Below are 19,740 nucleotides of genomic sequence, written 5' to 3' on the forward strand. Positions count from 1 at the left end.
TGGAATATCAAGCATTCAATAGGAGGTAAATTAAACTGCTAGGAAATATTTGCTTTTACCTAGTTAATTTTACAAAAAGATTTTTAATAATGAGGCCTAACAGAAAGGTCTAGCTTAAGCAGTAGCAGCAGCAAAGGTTCACATTGAGTTTCTCCCCCATCTCAGTTATCAGTTATCAAATTAAACTTGCCTTCCCTGGAGAAGGAAATGGCAACCCACTCCAGTACTCTTGCCTGGAGAATCCCATGGACAGAGGAACCTGGTAGGCTACAGTCCATGGGGTCGCCAAGAGTCAGACACAACTGAGCAACTTCACTTTCACTTTGGGTGAGAACCCTATTATTGTCATTGCAGTCTTGAAGTTACTCCTAGAAAAGTAATCAAGGTATATTAAATCCCCCCCCCCCTTTTCCAGCTTTATTTTTGGCTGTGCTGGGTTTATGTTGCTGCTCAGGCTTTTCTCTAGTCATGGTGCACAGGCTTCTCATTGCAGTGGTTTCTCTTGTGGAGCCTGGGCTCTCGGGTGCTCCGGCTTCACTAGCTGCAGTTCTCAGGCTCTAGAGCACAGGCTTAATAGTTTGGGTACACAGGCTTAGCTGCTCCACAGCGTGTGGGATCTTCCCACATCAGGAATTGAACCCGTGTCTCCTGCATTGGCAGGCAGATTCTTTACCACTGAGCCACCAGGGAAGCCCCCCTTTATTCCTTTTTGTGGGACTAAATATGCTTGGGAAATGAAAAGGATGACATACGTTATGGAGAGGAAAAAGTGGGAAAAATTTTAAAGCATGCATTTATTGTCCATTCCTATAGCTTCTAAAAGAATTAGAGGCAATAAAATCTGAAAAGCCATGCCATTTAACATTGTTAACATCAAATGAGGGATTTTCCCCCTCAAATTGGGACTTCTCCATGCTGCAGCCTTCAGGGAGTTGTCTAATGTTCAACTAGACATTCAGATTTGCAAGACCCAATCCACTCCAGTACTCTTGCCTGGAAAATCCCATGGATGGAGGGGCCTGGTGGGCTGCAGTCCATGGGGTCGCTAGGAGTCGGACACGACTGAGCGACTTCACTTTCACTTTTCACTTTCATGCATTGGAGGAGGAAATGGCAACCTACTCCAATGTTCTTGCCTGGAGAATCCCAGGGACGGAGGAGCCTGGTGGGCTGCCGTCTATGGGGTTGCACAGAGTTGGACACGACTGAAGCGACTTAGCAGCAGCAGCAGCAGTAGATCACAACTGGCTTTATGTTTGCTTAGCAGAATCTAGGACAGGGAATAGAAACAGGACACAGGCAGGCATTTATCTTTCACAGGAGTCCTTGCTGCAGTCCAGAGGCCAGTCTCTGGCTCTCAAATGCCAGCTTAGGAGCAAAAAGATAAGAGCCATCTCTGTGGGTGCAGAGTCACCTTGGATTTGGAGCCCCAGGTTTCAACTGTGTAGGAACCAATATTCTGTAACAACTCCATGAGTTGAGCTGGCAGAGTTCCCTCAGTGACAAGAGCTACCCAAGGAAACTTCTCACCAGGTTTTTATAATTTGTTCACAGTTTTCTAAATTCAGATGCAGCTTAGTAATCGGGGGGACATTTTTACCCTAAGTCATACTGCCTAGTAACACAGCTGATGTGTCCCACCTTTATCAGGTTTCCAAAAGAACACAGAGAGTTAATCCAAGGTTAAACTTGTTTATAGAGGAGAAAGGGATTCATTAACCCTTTTCCCCAACTCAGGAGTTAATAAATTCTGTTCCTATTTTGCCATGGAGAGAATTTTTCCTGATTAATTTCCAGCCACCTGAGTTTGTTTTGGATAGAACTGTTTTTTTAATCTAAAAATCACTTACTTGCATTCTTCTGTGATGCTCAGAATAGTAAGCTTTGAAGAGTGATTGTTTTTAGAGAAAGATTACTTTTCCTCTATGATTAAAAACAAATTCCCAGGGACTTAAAATATTTAATAGCACTCATTGATAACTAGTCCTCAATCAGGCTGACTTTCTATTTAAGAGGGATTTAACATCCCCTCCAGTTACTTCCAAAGCATGTTGGTAATGAACTGATATCTACAGAGTGTGTATGTTGCTATCTTATTTCTTTACCAGGTGTGCATTGAAACATACATATGTAGCTGTCACCAGCGTAGTATAAACACTGCTGTGCGGGCAACTCTCAGTCAAATGCTGAGTGACTTGACTTTACAGTTACGACAAAGGCAGGAGAACACGGTGAGCCTCTCGGTACCCACACGTTCATCCCGGTCTTGCCAGTGACTCTGTGTAATTGCATGATGAGTGTCCACATCTTCTGTGCTCTCCCCTCCCCCGCCAGGGCTGCTTCCTACTGAAACGTTAGGAAGGGCTGGCTTGGTTCATTTGAACTTTTATTTATATAAATTAAACTCTTTAAATATGTTTTTGCCTGTTTCCCTCCAAAGTTTAAAGAGAGATTTTTCCTTGTGGTTTTGGTTATTGTTTTAGTCATTATTTTAAAACTCACTTTTCTTTTAAAATCGTGTTCTAAACATCACGGATTGAATAATTTTATATAAAAATATTGTGTATTAACAAACACTCAAGTAAATTCAAAATTAAGAAAAATTATTGGCAGTTAAGTATGCAACTTGAAACTTGGGGTATATGTTTCTCTTTGTGAAATAAAAGAGTGTGGCAGTGAAGAATCTGAATTTATCTTCTCTCTGTCGTCAGAGCCCACTTGAGCTTTTTGCTCTTAACTTGAGCAGATTGTTTAAAATGAGCATTCCTGGGAAAAAATGTAAATGTAATCAGCTTTTTGTATATATTATCTTCTGGGAATGTTAATGAGATGATTCCTCTTCAAAACTGGTGTTGTTTTTTTTTTTTAAGTCTGTCTCTAATAACTGAGATTAAAATTTTTTTTAATTTGCAAAAAGTATTCTGAATGAACACTTGTTATTATTTTAGAATAGAATATCTCCAGCAGCAATTCAGAATATCTCAGAAATTATAGAAATGAAGAGTTCATATTTAACTTCAACTATTTCTGATTTTTAACTTCAATTATTTTCTAATTTTTAGAAAATTATGGAGTTGAGTGAAACATTAGAGATTATCTGGTCAAATTCTTTTATTCCTTAGAAAAACAAGTGGGGAAGATGAAGCCCAGAGAGGTGAAATTGAAATCTAAAGTTAATGAGCTGATCAACGAAAGAGCCAGAACAAATGCCTTGGTCTCCTTACTGAGTCCAGTCCAAGTTATTAACATGTGATCTGGCAGCCAGTGTTTAAAAAAATAAAACACTAATCTGGAGGGGGGGAGCGGAAACTGATTTTTTGTTTGCTATATCTAAAGCCTAAATTTCTCTAAAAAATTGTTTAAACTTGAGATATTTTTATTACATTAGCTTTCTCTTTGTTAAAAACTATTTTGTTTATACTAGGGTTTTGAACAGGATGCTGTAGAAATATTAGTTTAAAAGAAATTCAAGTCTGTAAGTAGAAAGCATTAAGAGAAAAATGTATTTTTAATGGAAATAAACCTAAAATGTTGAGAGTCCTTATATTAGTATACAGTCACATTCCATCCTTGCTAGGTGGCAATGTGATGGGAAATACTATAACAGTAATGTTTTAAGATGAAGCATTAAAATGAAACTTTGTATTCTCAAAGTGATTTCATTTATATTAGTTTAATTATACTTTGAAATTTTTAAGTAGGAGAATTTTAGGTTTTAAGTAAAAAGACTGATTTCTAGCTCATCTTGCTCTTCTGTTAGAGTGACAGGTAAGGTGACCGGTATAGTTGCAGAGGTCTGGATGAAACTGGAAGGTTGTGTGCCTGTATCCTGTGTAATGTGGCTAATCAGCCTTCTGGTCCTGCTTGTCACTGACCATCTGGACTCACCCCATCCGGGGGCAAGATCCCAAATTAGATAGAAAATTAGTGTTTCCTGTTAATTTCCTTTCTATTACTCAGTAGGTCCCTGGAGATGTTTTTGTGTCCCAGAAAAACATGATTCTCAGGATGCTAATATTTGAAGTACATTTGAAGTCTAGTAGAGGGAGACATAAGTTTTACTACCTAAGAATGGTTAATTTTAAAAAGCTATTACAGGGGAGTGGTTCCCAGGAATGGTGAGGCTGCACGTCCTCCCACGGGACACTAGCATTACTTGGAGGAGATGTGTATAGTGCTTAGCATGACCCGTCACTGGAAACACATCACAGGCCATCTCAGAATTAGAAAGACTTAAAGACAGTGGAAAGAAAATAAATCTAGAATGCCAAAAGCTTAGCATGAAATGTATCATCAACTTAATGTCTAGCCCCTCCCCATCCCTATGCCCAGGGCAGATTACTCAGTTTGATTTTGTTTTGTACCCTCAGAAACCCTGAATTTACTATCAAGCGTTATTATTGAATTATTTCGTTGACAAAAGCCATTGTTAAATTATTGTTAAGCATTTTAAAAAGAAAAAATGCCATATGTAAATATCTGGGGGGTAGGAGATAGTAGTTCTCCTCTCCATAAAAATGATTCAGATTGATTTCTTCCAAAAAACGTTGTTCTGACCTTAATATTTAGCCATGTACTGAGCTGTTGGCATTAACATCACACTTCCCCAAAATTCTGTGGAAGCTGCTGAGCTTACAAATTTATGAACAGAGAATAGTAGAAATATGTGCCTGTAACAAGCTTTAAAAAGATCAGCCCTGTGGCAATAATTTATATCTGGTAGTTAATTGGCATGAAAATGCCTTCTTATTATCTCCCAGTGCTAAGAGGTAAGGCTGCCTTCCTGCTCTCAACTCAGTAGTCACTGAATTATCCCTACAATGGGAAGTAAGTCTTACTACTAGTAAATATCTCTTCCTTCCTCTTCTCCCTTCCCTCAAGATTCTGCCTCTACCCTAATAGTCCCAGATCTACCTAGTGGTGACCTGGAGTGGTCTGTCTGGTCAGACAATTGATAAAGTTAATACCCTCCCCCCTCAAATAGGAAGCTGGTGCTTCTGACCAGCAGCTCTTGTGGACCTGTACGTCGAAGTCCAGGAAACTGATCCTGCTTATGACTAAGAATCTGTATTCACTAGGTGCCACTCAGAGTGCTATTTGTGACTTTGGGACAAATTGTTCTTTATGCAAAGAGAACTCACATGTTTAGGCAGGTACTGCCCCCAGTCATAGCTCTGCAACACCCTAGAATGATCTAGTGCACCATAGGGCTTAAACTTCCAGGGAGTTGTGGACTCTTGGCTGAGTTATTTTTGAAACTGATAACTCGGTTCCAGACATAATAGCCTTTTCATAAGTGCCATGAGTACTGAAATGCTATCAAGAGCTGGAAGGTGCACCTAGGTAAGTTAGCAGAGCCCAGAACATTCAGATGACATTTTGTTTCCTAGACCTTTCCATTGTTGAACAGTCAGGATTTTTCTTGCCTGAATCTCCTAACTGTCCTGTGTGTGTCTCCCTTACTAGATAATTGAAAACCCGGATGTCCCCCAGGAATTCAGGAGTCAAGGTATTGGATTTTATTTTTGCACATTCAGTTGAAAAAGTGGGTATAAGAACACCTACTGTGTGCTCAGTGTGCAGATATAAGGCTGAGTAAAAGCTCTTGGGTTAGCTTACCATTCTCCTTGGCTCTGCTTAGCTTTAATCAGCCATTGTTTCCTTCTGTTCCTACATCCTGTGCCAGCCATACCTGTTCCTGTTCCAACTGTGCCAGGGAAATTAACTTCACACACCTTCCTGTTGGAGGCTGGTTTTGTAGTTACTTTACTCTTCATGAAGTCAGGTTCATTAACTGTTAAAATGAGAACTGGAATACAAAATGGTAGAAACCTGACTGGCACCAAATGCTATTACACCTGGATGTTTATGAAGTTTTGTTATGAAAAATAAGTCATCTCACAGGGAAGGACAGACAGCCAGGTTTAAGTAGCAAATGAAATCAAGGTAAGGAACTTTCATTCTGATTCATAGGAAAGGAAAAAATATCCACTATAATAGACAAGCACTTTGCTTTCTTAAAAATGTTTGATGGTATTGTTTTCCGTAAAAGAGATGAAGAATTCAAATCATCTGATTGAAAAACTAAAATATCAGTTTTATCTAGGATTTTATTCAGTAATTTTTAAAGTGTTGAGGGTACTTGCATAGTGGTCCAGTGGCTAAGAGCCTACACTCCCAATACAGGGGCCCGGGTTCAGTCCCTGACTGAAGATCCCAAGCGCCACATCTAAGACCTGGTGCAGTCAAATAAATATTTTTTTTAAGTGTTAAAAAAAAATTTTTACTTTGATATTTTTGCCAGTTAATGGAAGAAAGGGGTAGGGTAGAGAGAAAAGGAAAAAGGAAATGTAAGGAAGAAAAAGAAGTAGCTAAACAACCACAAATAGGAGAAAAAGAATAAATGAAAGGAAATTACTGCTTTAGATCATTTTCTTTTAAAGCATTGCTTGAGTGTGTTTTTGTCACACTTCCCTGTATTCTTGGGCTACAAGTATTGCAGCGTCTTTTCACCTTTTAAAGCTCTTAGTGGTATGAGCCAAGATTTTTCATCTCTTTTGATTATTGCAGTTCCCACAATGTTTTCACTTTAATATAGGATGATTTTATAAACTAAAAAAGAGATCAAAGTTCTCTTGGTTAAGCATGCATATTTAAATATTGTATCAGTAAAAAATTGATGGACTCAATTTGAAATTTACCTAAAATTAAATTTCAGGATTCCTTATGGGTTTCATTTATTTTAAACTGTCTTTTATCATTGCACTTTATCATTTCTCAACTTTTTTTTTTTTTTTTTGCATTTAAGATCTTAAATTCTGAGGATCAGCCATTTCTCATTTCCCTGCCATCTTTCAATTTTATTTTTCTTCTTACACTCCTGGCATTTTTTTTTTTCCCTCTTCTTTGACCTCATGGTCATTCATTCATGCATTTATACATTCCTCAAATACTTGGCCACATTTGTATAGATCTCCACAGGTTTTTATTTTAAAAAAGCAGATGCTTCCACTTGTTACTTTCCTTGGCCTAGCAGTGCTGAGACATTATTGAACCCCACTTGCCAAAGGCAAAACTTAAGCTTAATTGAAGCAAAACTGAAGCTTACCCAAGCTCATGCAGTCAACAAGCTGTAGACCAGTACTTGAACAGATTCTGAAGTTCAGTCTTTTTCCAGTACAATTCTGTGGGAGTTTTGTTGCTAGATTCTGGACATGAACGTGTTTGGAGGGAAAATTATTTTTTCTGACACTGACTGTTGCTCCTTTAACAACAAAGGCCGTGTACCCTGAGGACGCTGGGACAAATAGCTGAAATAGGTAGAGATGGTGACTAACTTATTTTGCCCCTTTCCCTAGTTTCCTAGTTTGAAAAGTCCATCTTTCTTTCATGCCACTGTAGATTATCTCTCTAGGATACAACTCAAGTCTGCTCAAAAGACCCAGAAATTCAAGATATCAGAATAAGGGATACATGTATAGTCTGCTGGCCTAAATATTGAGAAAATTGTTATCAATTGTGTTGTTTCTTAAATTAACCAAATCTTCTTTCGTTAAGTGTGAATGAACTTTACTTATAGTTAATAGTTTCGTATTTCCTTCCTGGATTATCTTTTGAGTGTCTTACCTTGGAAAGGAATGATGATATTTAATTCTCTCTGATGCTTTCGGTGGCCTGAGGAAGGCTCAGCATCTGAAAATCATCTTTTCAGTTGAAAGTATCTAAAGCAGAGGATGGGAAGGAGTGTTGAGTAAGCCTGTAGTGCTCTGCTGCCGATGTCTAATGCCTGTCGCCTCCTCTCTTTGAAGGGTCAACAGTAGAGTCCCTCTGTGATGACCTTGTCTCCGTGCTCACTGTTCTGTGTGAGAAGCTCCAAGCTGCCATCAAGTAAGTGCCTTCAACACTGGTGCTCTGGTCTGCTCAGGGCCTACTTCTGAACGAACTTTTGCCCATAGCATCACTTAGAGTTGCAGAGTACAGGGACAGTGGTTTCCCCGCCTCCTGCCATTCGTAAATTCACCGTCATTCCTGAGAAGTGTATTCAGTGATCTTGGGCAAGCCCACTTAGTCAAACATGATTACTGAAGGATGCAAATTTCTAATGGAGGTTAGTGGAAAGAATGTTGGCTAAGAGCTATGTGAGGGCTAGTCCTAACCTGGCTCATCCCAGGTGTATGACTCTAAATGAGCCTTCTTATCAAACTATTGGACCTTTCTCCTCCTTTACTAAATGGCAGGATTGGCCTGGGTGGTCATTTTTTATTTTTTTCTGACATCTCCTGAGCCTGTGAGCTCGCTCACTTATCTTTTAAAAGACTGTGTTATTCTGACTTTTATATACTTGTCATTTATTTGCATGCCAGTTTAATCAGTGGTATTAGGTTATCTGTGATGTTCATTGCCCCAGCTCTCCAGGCAGTAAGTTGATAACTTATGCATTTGTAGTAAAGACAAATCATAAAAAGGCCAGATTTGCCAAGTTGAGATGAAAACCTCTACCAGATACACATATAATTAACTGCAACACAGTAGGATTCTGAAGTGCCCTTTGAAATGGAAAAGACATATTACTGTTTAATGAAAACTAGACATTGGATAATTCAGAAGGTTTTGCTGTAGAATTTTATGTATTGTCATGAGCTGGGAGAAACAATCCCATTATAGAGACTCTTGAGAGTCCCCTGGACTACAAGGAGATCCAACCACCAGTCAGTTCTAAAGGAAATCAACCCAAATATTCATTGGAAGGACTGAAGCTGAAGCTCCAACACTTTGGCCACCTGATGCGAGGAACTGACTCATTGGAAAAGACCCTGATGCTGGGAAAGATTGAAGGCAGGAGAAAGGAGTAACAGAGGATGAGATGGTTGGATAGCATCACCTACTCAATGAACAGAAGTTTGAGCAAACTCCAGGAGATAGTGAAGGACAGGGAAGTCAGGTGTGCTGCAGTCCATGGGGTTGCAAAGAGTCTGACACAACTGAGTGACTAATGCTATGATAAATCACAGTTTGTTTACTGTTGGTTCAACTGCATTATTTTTGTTGGATCGTGTTAGTCACTCAGTTGTGTCTGACTCTCTGTGTCCAGTCCATGGAATTTTCCAGGCAAGCGTACTGGAGTGGATTGCCATTTCCTTCTCCAGTTTTGTTGGATTACCGGAGTTAAAAAACCCGTGTTTTACTCCTCACTAGCCTTGACTTTGATCAGAGATCTCAACCACCCTAAGTTTATATATCCTCTAATTAGTTGTTATTATCATGTTATTTTATATTAATAATATGTTGGAGAAGACTCTTGAGAGTCCCTTGGACTGCAAGGAGATCCAACCAGTCCATTCTAAAGGAGATCAGCCCTGGGTGTTACTTGGAAGGAATGATGCTAAAGCTGAAACTCCAGTACTTTGGCCACCTCATGTGAAGAGTTGACTCATTGGAAGACTCTGATGCTGGGAGGATTGGGGGCAGGAGGAGAAGGGGACGACAGAGGATGAGATGGCTGGATGGCATCACTGACTCACTCGATGGACATGAGTTTGAGTGAACTCTGGGAGATGGTGATGGACAGGGAGGCCTGGTGTGCTGCGATTCATGGGGTTGCAAAGAGTCAGACACGACTTAGTAACTGAACTGAATAATAATATCGAAGTATACCATAATATTGTAATAGTATACTAGTAATATTTTAATATACTTGATTATAACACAGTTCAATATATTGTTAATTTGCATTATAATCATAATAGTAATATGTAATATTAGTAATATAAAATATTCTAGGGCTTTTGTATGGATTAAGCTAGAAAATTAACCTAAAAGATTGTCAGTGCCCACCAAGATCAGAATAAACAGAATTAGGTTTATTAACTTGCTATAGCAAGGGAGCCTGTACACTATGAGGAATGATGGGGCATCCAGTAAAAGGGTGGGTGTTAGGAATTGTTACAGGATTTGTACCTGAGTTGGGTAATATCAGGTGGATTAAAGGACTTGGATGTTCTGTTCAAGAATTGGGCACTGTCAGAAAGTGAGGGGCAATTCTAGCATTGAACATCCTATTGAGTTGGCCAAAAAGCTCCCTTGGGTTTTTCCATAAAATCTTACAGGAAAACCCATATGAACTTTTTGGCCAACCCAGCTGTCGTCATCTAGACAAGAGGGCTAGATGGGAGCCAGAGTTGTCACTGGAGAATCAGCAAGGGTCGCTTACAGGGGAGGGTGATATTTGGTCATTTTTGTAATTGTACAGATTTTTTTAAAATTTCTGTTCAGATGTGATTATAGATTGCTTTCATCTTGTTCCATCATCATCTTAAAGAGTCCTCATCTGATATTAACATTCTGTGCAATTGTTGATGTTTCCCAGGGGAACACACAGCTGGCTATTGCCAGCTGTCAAGAATTCTTCTTGGCCCACCCCCCCATCTCAGGTCTTAGCATTGTCAGAAAATAAACCAAAGACCACCAAAACTTTGAAAATATAAAAGCTATGTTCATTACTGAGCTGCCAAGGGAAAACAAAGAAGTGAACCTTTTTTTTCCTGAGTAGTTTGTTTAGGGAAAAATCTAAGAATTTTAAGTGCTACAAAAGTGCTAATAATAGCTCAAGGTAATTATGCCATTAATAAATTTAAAAATAGTCATCAAGATAAGTGAGAATGAATCTATGGGTCTGTAAATGATACCATTGTTTGTTGGTCCAGAATGAGCTTTTAGCAAAGTCCAGTAAGGCCCTGCCTGGCATCTGGGGTTCAGTTCATGGTCTTTAAAACCTGAATGCCTCTAATGTCCCCTACAGGGACCTCTACTGTAGGGCAACCATATGACCTAGTTTACCTTAAACAGTCCTAAGTAATGCTTATTGTGTAATTATTATTAAAGACATTCAGATCAATATCTTCGAGGAAGTACTTGTATAAGTGGAATCTTTTTTGCTGCACAGCACATAATAAATATTTGATAACTATTAGCTCTAAAAAGCTTGTTTGCTTTCAGAATTATCAGTGCTAATGCTGGTTTACAGTGGATTTAGGAGTGTCTTACATTAGAAATTTGGACTGTAGATTGTTAGAAAAATACATTGCATAAACATCACAAATGTTCACATACGTGTATTAGAAACTAAAGGTCATACATTTCTATCAGTCACTGAAAAATGGAAACATGTCTCAATCATGTAACTAAATGATAGGCTTTAAATGGAAAAAAATAACTCATGTGACACACATGTGTTTTCTAGGATTTCTCATTGAATATTGGATCAAAGGTGCCTTTAGGCATATTGTTATAGAGCTTAATGATTTTTTTTTAATAGGATTCTCATAGTCTTGCTTGGTTTTTCAAAGCAATTTCCTTACCATAATTCTGCCTCTAGAGACTTGTTTGGTTGCGGTCTTTCCCATCATGACTGCAGTGCCCTACGACAGGGGTTCTGTTGCTGTAGAAGCTGAGCTATAGCAGGTTTAGTGCAGCTTCACTGGGAGACCTTTAGACCACCTAATCAGATGATACCATGCCCTTGGCTGCCCTCACTCTGGTGGTTTAGTTTTCTTTGTTAGGTTTTCATATCTGTATAGTTTCTTCTGATTTTATTGCTTTAAGTCCTTTTATTTTCTGTTGGCTAATCTTGACACCTCTTCTAACTTCTAAATAGGTTCTTTGTCTGAAATCACACTACGGTCATTCAGTTCAGTTCAGTCACTCAGTCGTGTCCAACTCTTTGCAACCCCATGGATTGCAGCACACCAGGCTTCCATCCATCACCAACTCCTGGAGCTTACTCAAACTCATGTCCATCAAGTCAGTGATGCCATCCAACCATCTCATCTTCTGTCGTTCCCTTCTCCCTGCCTTCAATCCTTCCCAGCATCAGGGTCTTTTCCAATGAGTCAGTTCTTCGCATCAGGTGGCCAAAGTATTGGAGTTTCAGCTTCAGCTTCTATGGTCATTCAGTTCATTCAGTTCAGTCACTCAGTTGTGTCTGACTCTTTATGATCCCATGAACCACAGCACGCCAGGCCTCCCTGTCCATCACCAACTGCCAGAGTCTACCCAAACCCATGTCCATTGAGTCGGTGATGCCATCCTACCATTTCATCCTCTGTCGTCTCCTTCTCCTCCTGCCCTCAATCTTTCAGCATCAGGGTCTTTTCAAATGAGTCAGCTGTTCGCATCAGGTGGCCAAAGTATTGGAGTTTCAGCTTCAACATCAGTCCTTCCAATGAACACCCAGGACTGATCTCCTTTAGGATGGACTGGTTGGATCTCCTTGCAGTCCAAGGGACTCTCAAGAGTCTTCTCCAAAACCACAGTTCAAAAGCATCAATTCTTCAGTGCTCAGCCTTCTTTATAGTCCAACTCTCACATCCATACATGACTACTGGAAAAACCATAGCCTTGACTAGATGGACCTTTGTTGACAAAGTAATGTCTCTGCTTTTGAATATGCTGTGTAGGATGGTCATAACTTTCCTTCCAAGGAGTAAACGTCTTTTAATTTCATGTCTGCAGTCACCATCTTCAGTGATTCTGGAGCCCAGAAAAATAGTCAGCCACTGTTTCACTGTTTTCCCATCTATTTGCCATGAAGTGATGGGACCAGATGCCATGATCTTAGTTTTCTGAATGTTGAGCTTTAAGCCAACTTTTTCACTCTCCTCTTTCACTTTCATCAAGAGGCTCCTTAGTTCTTCATCACTTTCTGCCATAAGGGTGGTGTCATCTGCATATCTGAGGTTATTGATATTTCTCCCAGCAATCTTGATTCCAGCTTGTGCTTCCTCCAGCCCAGCGTTTCTCATGATGTACTCTGCATATAAGTTAAATAAGCAGGGTGACAATATACAGCCTTGACGTACTCCTTTTCCTATTTGGAATCAGTCTGTTGTTTCATGTCCAGTTCTAACTGTTGCTTCTTGACCTGCATACAGGTTTCTCAAGAGGCAGGTCATTACTTCCTCTCTCAATATCCATTTCCAAAATTAGTGCTTGTATACCTCCTGGGTCTTTAGCTTTATAGGGATATATACTCATGATATGTTCGGTCTCCTAGGAGTATTCAGAAAATGCTTTCAGGCATACAGGTTAACTCACATGCCTTGGAGATGTGGTATTAATAGAACACTCTATTAGGCAGATTGAGTTAGACAATGCTGTTTAAATCTAAGAATTTGGGGGAGAATCACTGTGCTTAGGAATATATTTCTTCATTCTCTGCTTGTTGGTCTCCCACTTCCCTCTCTTCCCAGAACAGAATGTCAGAGAGGAATCAGTGAGGCAAGGGTGACCTTCATATTGCACATTCTAATTCCATTCCACTCCTATGCAATTAACTCTCTCTTCTTTTTCTAGCTAAATTTGAATCTGTTTCTAAGGGAGGTAAAGTCAAAACAGCTCAAAACAAAACCAATTTTAAGAACTCCAGAGACTGAGGGTGTGGTGCCGGGTCTGCCCTGCTTCTTCTTCATGGACCCCTGTCACCTACAGGAGCTGTTCTCTGTGTATCTTGAGCCTGGAGGAAATCCAGAGACGAGCAAAGAGTGAGACCAGCAGACACTCAACCTGCTCCAACAAAAGGCCAGGCAGAGTGACTCACAGGCCTCCTAAGTGGGCGCATATTCCCTATTGTGTGTTGAAAGTCTTGGCTGGTTTCTAGGCTCCTTTCTGCCCTGTGCATTCCACAGATTTCACCTATTGTCAGGCAAATATGAAATGTACACCCTGTGCACACACATCCGTATATCTAGTGAAGGGCCTGCGTGGAAGGTGTGCCTCTAATGACGTGACTCGTGCCAGGCCACAAGTACTTATTTTGCCAGACTGCAGCAGCCCACAGAAAAGCAGCTGCATTCGGTCTCCAAGGAGATTCCTGGCCAGTTTCCTTGGCAATGAGCTGTCTCTGTCATTGAGTCCTATGCCTTGGGGTTGCCGTATTGCTACAGCACGCTTTGCTGATAGGTACTCGTGGGAAACTTGACTGCTTGTAACTTTTCTCTGGGTTTATTTCCAGTGATTTCAGAAGTTGAGACTTTTTATTGTCTATGGTTATTTTAGTTTTGTGATGATCAACTGATAGTTTGAAAGATAAGACATTTTTTAATAGGGCATTTAATTATTTTTCTTAATAATGAGTCAAATGATTGGTCAGAAAGACAACCCACTTGGATTTTAGTACTTTCTGGTGGATTAGGCAGAAAATTTAGTCCAGGTATAAAAGTGTGCATCTCATAAAGTTATATGTTTTTTAAAAATATCTGGTTCTAATGAACTGTATAGTAATAACTATGAGAAAAATAATTTGTCCATTGAAAAACACTGGTGATTTAAAAAAAAAAAATAAAGAAGAAAAGCCAAATGCAAGTTAGTAAAGTATTAACCATCTAAAAGATATCATAGTACATAGTGTCTTGAAAAATTTAGACAATTAAATATATTAAAATTTAGTATTTCTGGAGTAAACTGTAGACTTAAGTCAATATATCAATATTTGTTCCTTAATGGTAACTGTTAATTTGTTCTTTAATGGTAAGATGTTACTAATAGGATAAACCACGTACAGGGCTGGGTAAAATATGGCCACATTCTGTACCATGCTACATTTTTCTATAAATCAAAACTTCTAAAAAATCAAGTTTATTACAGAAAAATCATCCTAATTGGTTTGCTGGGGCTGCCAAAACAAAGTATCACAAACTGTGTATCACAAAAAAGTGGCTTTAATAACAGAAATCCATTGTCTTATGGTTCTGGAGGCTGGAGATGAGAATGTCAGCGGGGTTGGTTTCTTCTCAGAGCTGGGAGGCTTCACTCCTCGTCTACTCCCCTTGTCTCTTCACATTGTCTTCCCTCCATATGTATTTCTGTGTCCAAATTTCCCTGTTTTATGAAGATGATTGTTTAGTTCCTCAGTCATGTCCAACTCTTCAAGACCCCACGAATGCAGCATGCCAGGCTTCCCTGTCCCTCACCATCTCCCACAGTTTGTTCAAACTTGTGTCCATTGAGTCAATGATGCCATCCAACCATCTCATCCTCTGTCATCCCCTTCTCGTCCTGCCTTCAGTCTTTCCCAGCATCAGGGTCTTTCCCAATTAATTGGCTGTTTGCATCAGGTGGCCAAAGAATTAGAGCTTCAGCATCAGTTCTTCCAGTGAATATTCAGGATTGATTTCCTTCAGGATTGAGCAGTTTGATCTTGCTGTTCAAGGGATTCTGAAGAGTCTTCTCCAGCACCACAGTTTGAAAGCATCAGTTCTTTGGCACTCAGCCTTCTTTGCACTTCCCTGGTGGCTCAGTCGGTAGAGAGTCTGCCTGCAATGAAGGATACCCAGGTTCGGTACCTGGATGGGGAGGATCCCCTGGAGAAGGAAATGGCCACCCACTCCAGTATTCCTGCTTGGAGAATTCCATGGACAGAAGAACCTGGTGGGTTACAGAGAGTCAAACATGACTGAGTGACTAACACTTTCAGCCTTCTTTATAGTCCAACTCTCACATCCATACATGACTACTGGAAAAACCATAGGATACCAATCCTGTTGAGTGAGGATCTACCCTGATGGCTTTGCTTTAACTTGATTGCCTGTGTAAAGACCCCACCTCCAAATAAGACCATCTTTGAGGTACCAGGGATTAGGACCTCAAAGTGTGAAATGGAAGTGGGGGGAGCAGAAGGCAACCCATGACATTACCAACCTCCCCCCAGATTAACACTCTGTGATGCCTAACATTTTCTCAAGTGTTTCCCACACATCACCTCTTTAATCTTCCCTTTACTTTGGATGTGTTTGTGTGTTGGTTCTGTTCCCCGCAGTGACAGCCAGCAGCTGCAGCTCCTGTACCTGGAGTGCATCCTGTCCGTGCTCAGCAGCTCCTCCTCCTCCATGCAGCTGCACCGAGGCTTCACAGACCTCATCTGGTGAGGACTCATCTTGATGCCCACGCTGGCTCTGCGCTAGGCCCGGGGGCTCGCTCTGTCCGGCTGGGTCTGTGGGTCCCTTCCCATGGCATCTGTGCCTCTCTTGTTCCATTTCTGTGTAAATGTATTAGAGGGAAAGAGTGCTTTGCTTATATGTACCAGACCAAGCTACGGAGAGTAAAGGATAATTATTTTGACCAACTATGCCTCCCAAGGCCCACCTGCATTTTATTTACATCTAAGATCATGAAAGCCTATGTTCTAAATCATATAAAGTCACCAGTGAATTGCACAGGAGAGAGAGTTCCCCTTCACCATAACTGAACCTTCTTCGCAACCTCACCCTGGTACTCTCTCCATCTCAACCTGCAAACTAGTCTCTTAATCACAGTCAGAGATTCACACAAATGACAAGGCCCTCAGGCAGCCAGCAAGTTGCTCTGGGTTCCTGGGCTAATCTGACAGGGAGAAAGTTGAGTGCTGTGTATCAGTGTGATATGTGTCAGAATTTTAAATTAACTTCTCAAATGAGAAATATAAGTAATTTCATTATTTATAATAAAATGAAACTTTATCACTAAGCCATTTAGCACTTTGAGTCCATTTTCTTCATAGAAGATGCTTTCTGATACTTCTCTTGATAGTTTATATAGTTAACCCCAGCTTGAATTATGAAGAAAAGTATTCTGTTGCTATCCCCAGGAGTGATGGAGAGACAGGACATGCTGGAGCAGGAGGTAGCCAGAAAAAGGGGCAGTAAAGAGCCCAGCTCTTACATGTCATTTTTGGGGCACCTGGTATTTACCCTCAGTATTCATGTTTCATGATCTGGCTTGAAGGGAAACTGATCTTTCCTCTCCTCCCCTCTCAGGAAGAACCTTTGCCCCGCTCTCATCGTGATCCTGGGGAATCCGATTCATGATAAAACCATCACCTCTGCACACAGCAGCAGCACGAGTACCAGCATCGAGTCAGACTCTGTGTCTCCTGGGGTTTCCGACCACGGCCGGGGTTCGGGCTGCTCCTCCACAGCGCCAGCCCTGAGTGGGCCAGTGGCCCGGACCATCTACTACATCGCGGCGGAGCTGGTGCGGCTGGTGGGGTCGGTGGACTCCATGAAGCCCGTGTTGCAGTCCCTCTACCACCGTGTGCTGCTCTACCCCCCACCCCAGCACCGTGTGGAAGCCATCAAGATCATGAAAGAGGTAGGGAGGCCGTGAAGGACACCCCCAGCTTTGTTGTGGGGGCTGAGCACCTTGTGCACAGGAAGTACTTAGAAAGCGTTTGCCAATCATCTGCTGGAGCTTAATTGCTTCTCTGCAGTATCCAATAATAGTATCTTTAGCACTGGAGGCTGTGTGGGCATGTGCTGGGAGTTGGGCTAAGGGGGTGTTGATAAATGCTCACTGCAGCAAAGCCGTTTGATAATTTGAGCCACATGCATCTGACTGGAACCCAGGCTGAACTTTCAGTTTGCTCCCTAAGGTACTGTCTGTGCAGATGTGTGTGTTTATTCACTTTTGCCAAAATTGGATTTCAAAATGATTTTATACTCAGGTTATACATTATCCAAAAATGAGCTTTACTGATCTCTGATTTCTAAAAGGGACCCTGTTCTCCAGTCCTTCTTATGCCCTATTTCTCCCACATGTCATGAGACAAAGGATGTCCAGCTTAGGATATATGTCCCAGTGAGCCACTTCATGATTTCGAGGAGGAATTGGAGCTATTTTGAGGATACTTTAAGAATTCCTCTGCTTCTCAACCAAAAAGAAAAGTGATCAACTTTTTTGTACCTGTAAACTTGTCCATGAAGGTTTAATCACACTGGGTTTTGGTACCTGATACCAAAAAAATCAGTGTAACAAAATTACCTTGAGCAGTATTGGCTACTCACCAGTTTTTAAAAAGCTTAATTTGAATGACTTGCTGATGTTGTTTTCATGAGATTTGACTGTAATCAAAAATGGAAATTCTCACCCAGTGTTTCCAGAAATGAAGGAACAATCCAAGTTTAATTGCTGATGAAGAAAATTTATGGACCCACAGAAGTAATGACCATTTTTCTTTATGCCAGTATTTAACATATATTATCTTTAATATTCATAATAACTTTGTGAGGTTATATACCAGTGAAGAATGTCTTCCCTAACAGAGCTTCAGGCAAGGGGATCAAATGGACAGCTTTGATATCTGGTCACCACTCGGTTGATGAACACAATGCAGCTTTGGAGGCCAATAAGACCAGAAGCATTTGTGATTTAGTCACTAAGTCGTGTCCAACTCTTGTGACCCCTTGGGCTGTAGCTGTCCATGGGATTCCCCAGGCAAGAATATTGGAGTGGGTAGCCATTTCCTTCTCCAAGGGATCTTCCCAACCCAGGGATTGAACCTAGGTCTCCTGCATTGCAGGCAGATTCTTTACGGACTGAGCTACCAGGGGCCACCACCCAAACAACCGTCCCCTAGGAACCTGCCCCCACCCCTGTGAAGCTTGTCGTCTGGAGGAACAGGGTGGACTTTCTTTGAATTAGCCAATCTCCAGGAAGAGGACAGTAGAAGGGGCCACCATGCATGCTCATCTCTTTCTCCTGAATTAACCAGTCAGACCAGCCACTCCCCCTCCACTGGGAAGAAGTGAGAAAAGGAGAAGGACCCAGAATGCTATTCCACTGGGTGTTCCTGCCCGTAGAAACATAAAGCCAGGAAAAAGGAATTTTCCCTCCCACAAAGAAACTACTTCAAGGGGTCAAATGACTTGCCCAGGGTCAAAAGAAAGAGAAAAGGCGGGCACTTCCCTGGTGGTCCAGTGGTTAAGACTCTGCCTTCCCATAGGGGATGTGCGTTCCATCCCTGGTTGGGGAACTAAGATCGCACATCCCAAGGGGCAATGATGAGCCCACATGCTGCAACTAAGACCCTATGCAACCAAATAAATAAATAAAAATAAAATTAACTTTCTTAAAAAAGAGAAAGGGTACAAATCTCCATCTGAACCCAAGCCCCTGGTCTTTCCCTACACACACTTATCACTGGGCTGGACTTTGATATTACAATGCGGATGATTCCAGCAGCTCTTTTCCTGGCACTGGTTCAGCTACCCTTTCCATGAAGTTGGGTCTGAGTCAAGGTTTGAATCCCCTCTCTGCCACTCATCAGCTAGATACCATAGCTAAAGCGTTTAACTCTGAACTTAGCAGTTTATTTTCGCTACGTAGTGACAGTATGCCAAAGGTTGCCAATTCAAAATGCCATAAAGTTTGTATAAGTACTTTGTGAGTATTTAAAGTGATAAACAAATATGTGGTGCGCTTATGAGCTTCCCTCGTGGCTCAGATGGTAAAGAACCTACCTGCACTGCAGGAGACCCGAGTTCAATCCCTAGGTCAGGAAGATCCCCTGGAGAAAGGCATGGCAGCCAACTCTAGTATTCTTGCTTGGAGAATTCCATGGACAGGGGAGCCTGGGAGGGCTTCAGTCCGGGGGGTTGCAGTGAATCAGACACAACTTAGTGACTGAACAACAACATAAAGGAAGAGAAAAACGTACAGAGAGCTAAAGATAGCAGGTTCTCATCACCTCCTGCTCGAAGCAGCGAATCATTCACGTTGGTCTCCTTGCCTCCTGCCTGTGTGTTTTCTCCCTTTTATTTTCCTGGATGGGCTTCCCAGGTGGCTCAGATGGTAAAGAATCTACCTGCAATGCAGGAGACTCTGGTTTGATCCCTGGGTCAGGAAGATCCCCTGGAGAAGGGAATGACTGTCCATTCCAGTATTCTTGCCTAGGGAATTCCATGGACAAAGGAGCCTGGCAGACTACCGTCT

At 41.2% G+C, this 19,740-nt stretch overlaps 1 protein-coding gene across 6 annotated transcripts in view; it reads left to right on the plus strand.

Annotated features, from left to right (window-relative positions):
- The window catches only part of ARFGEF3 (ARFGEF family member 3), a 178,387-nt gene that overhangs the window by 82,545 nt on the left and 76,102 nt on the right, over window positions 1-19,740 (plus strand). For 3 of the 6 annotated variants that reach the window (XM_070376749.1, XM_070376752.1, XM_070376751.1), the window contains 5 exons: window positions 2,109-2,231; window positions 5,467-5,509; window positions 7,809-7,887; window positions 15,812-15,916; window positions 16,788-17,121. In XM_070376749.1, coding sequence (XP_070232850.1) covers window positions 2,109-2,231; window positions 5,467-5,509; window positions 7,809-7,887; window positions 15,812-15,916; window positions 16,788-17,121 — 684 coding nt within the window. The remainder of the gene's footprint in view (window positions 1-2,108; window positions 2,232-5,466; window positions 5,510-7,808; window positions 7,888-15,811; window positions 15,917-16,787; window positions 17,122-19,740) is intronic. The other 3 variants (XM_070376750.1, XM_070376753.1, XM_070376754.1) reach the window with 3 other exon arrangements.

The sequence above is a fragment of the Bos mutus genome, chromosome 9 (assembly GCF_027580195.1).
Source record: "Bos mutus isolate GX-2022 chromosome 9, NWIPB_WYAK_1.1, whole genome shotgun sequence".
Classification (NCBI taxonomy): domain Eukaryota; kingdom Metazoa; phylum Chordata; class Mammalia; order Artiodactyla; family Bovidae; genus Bos; species Bos mutus.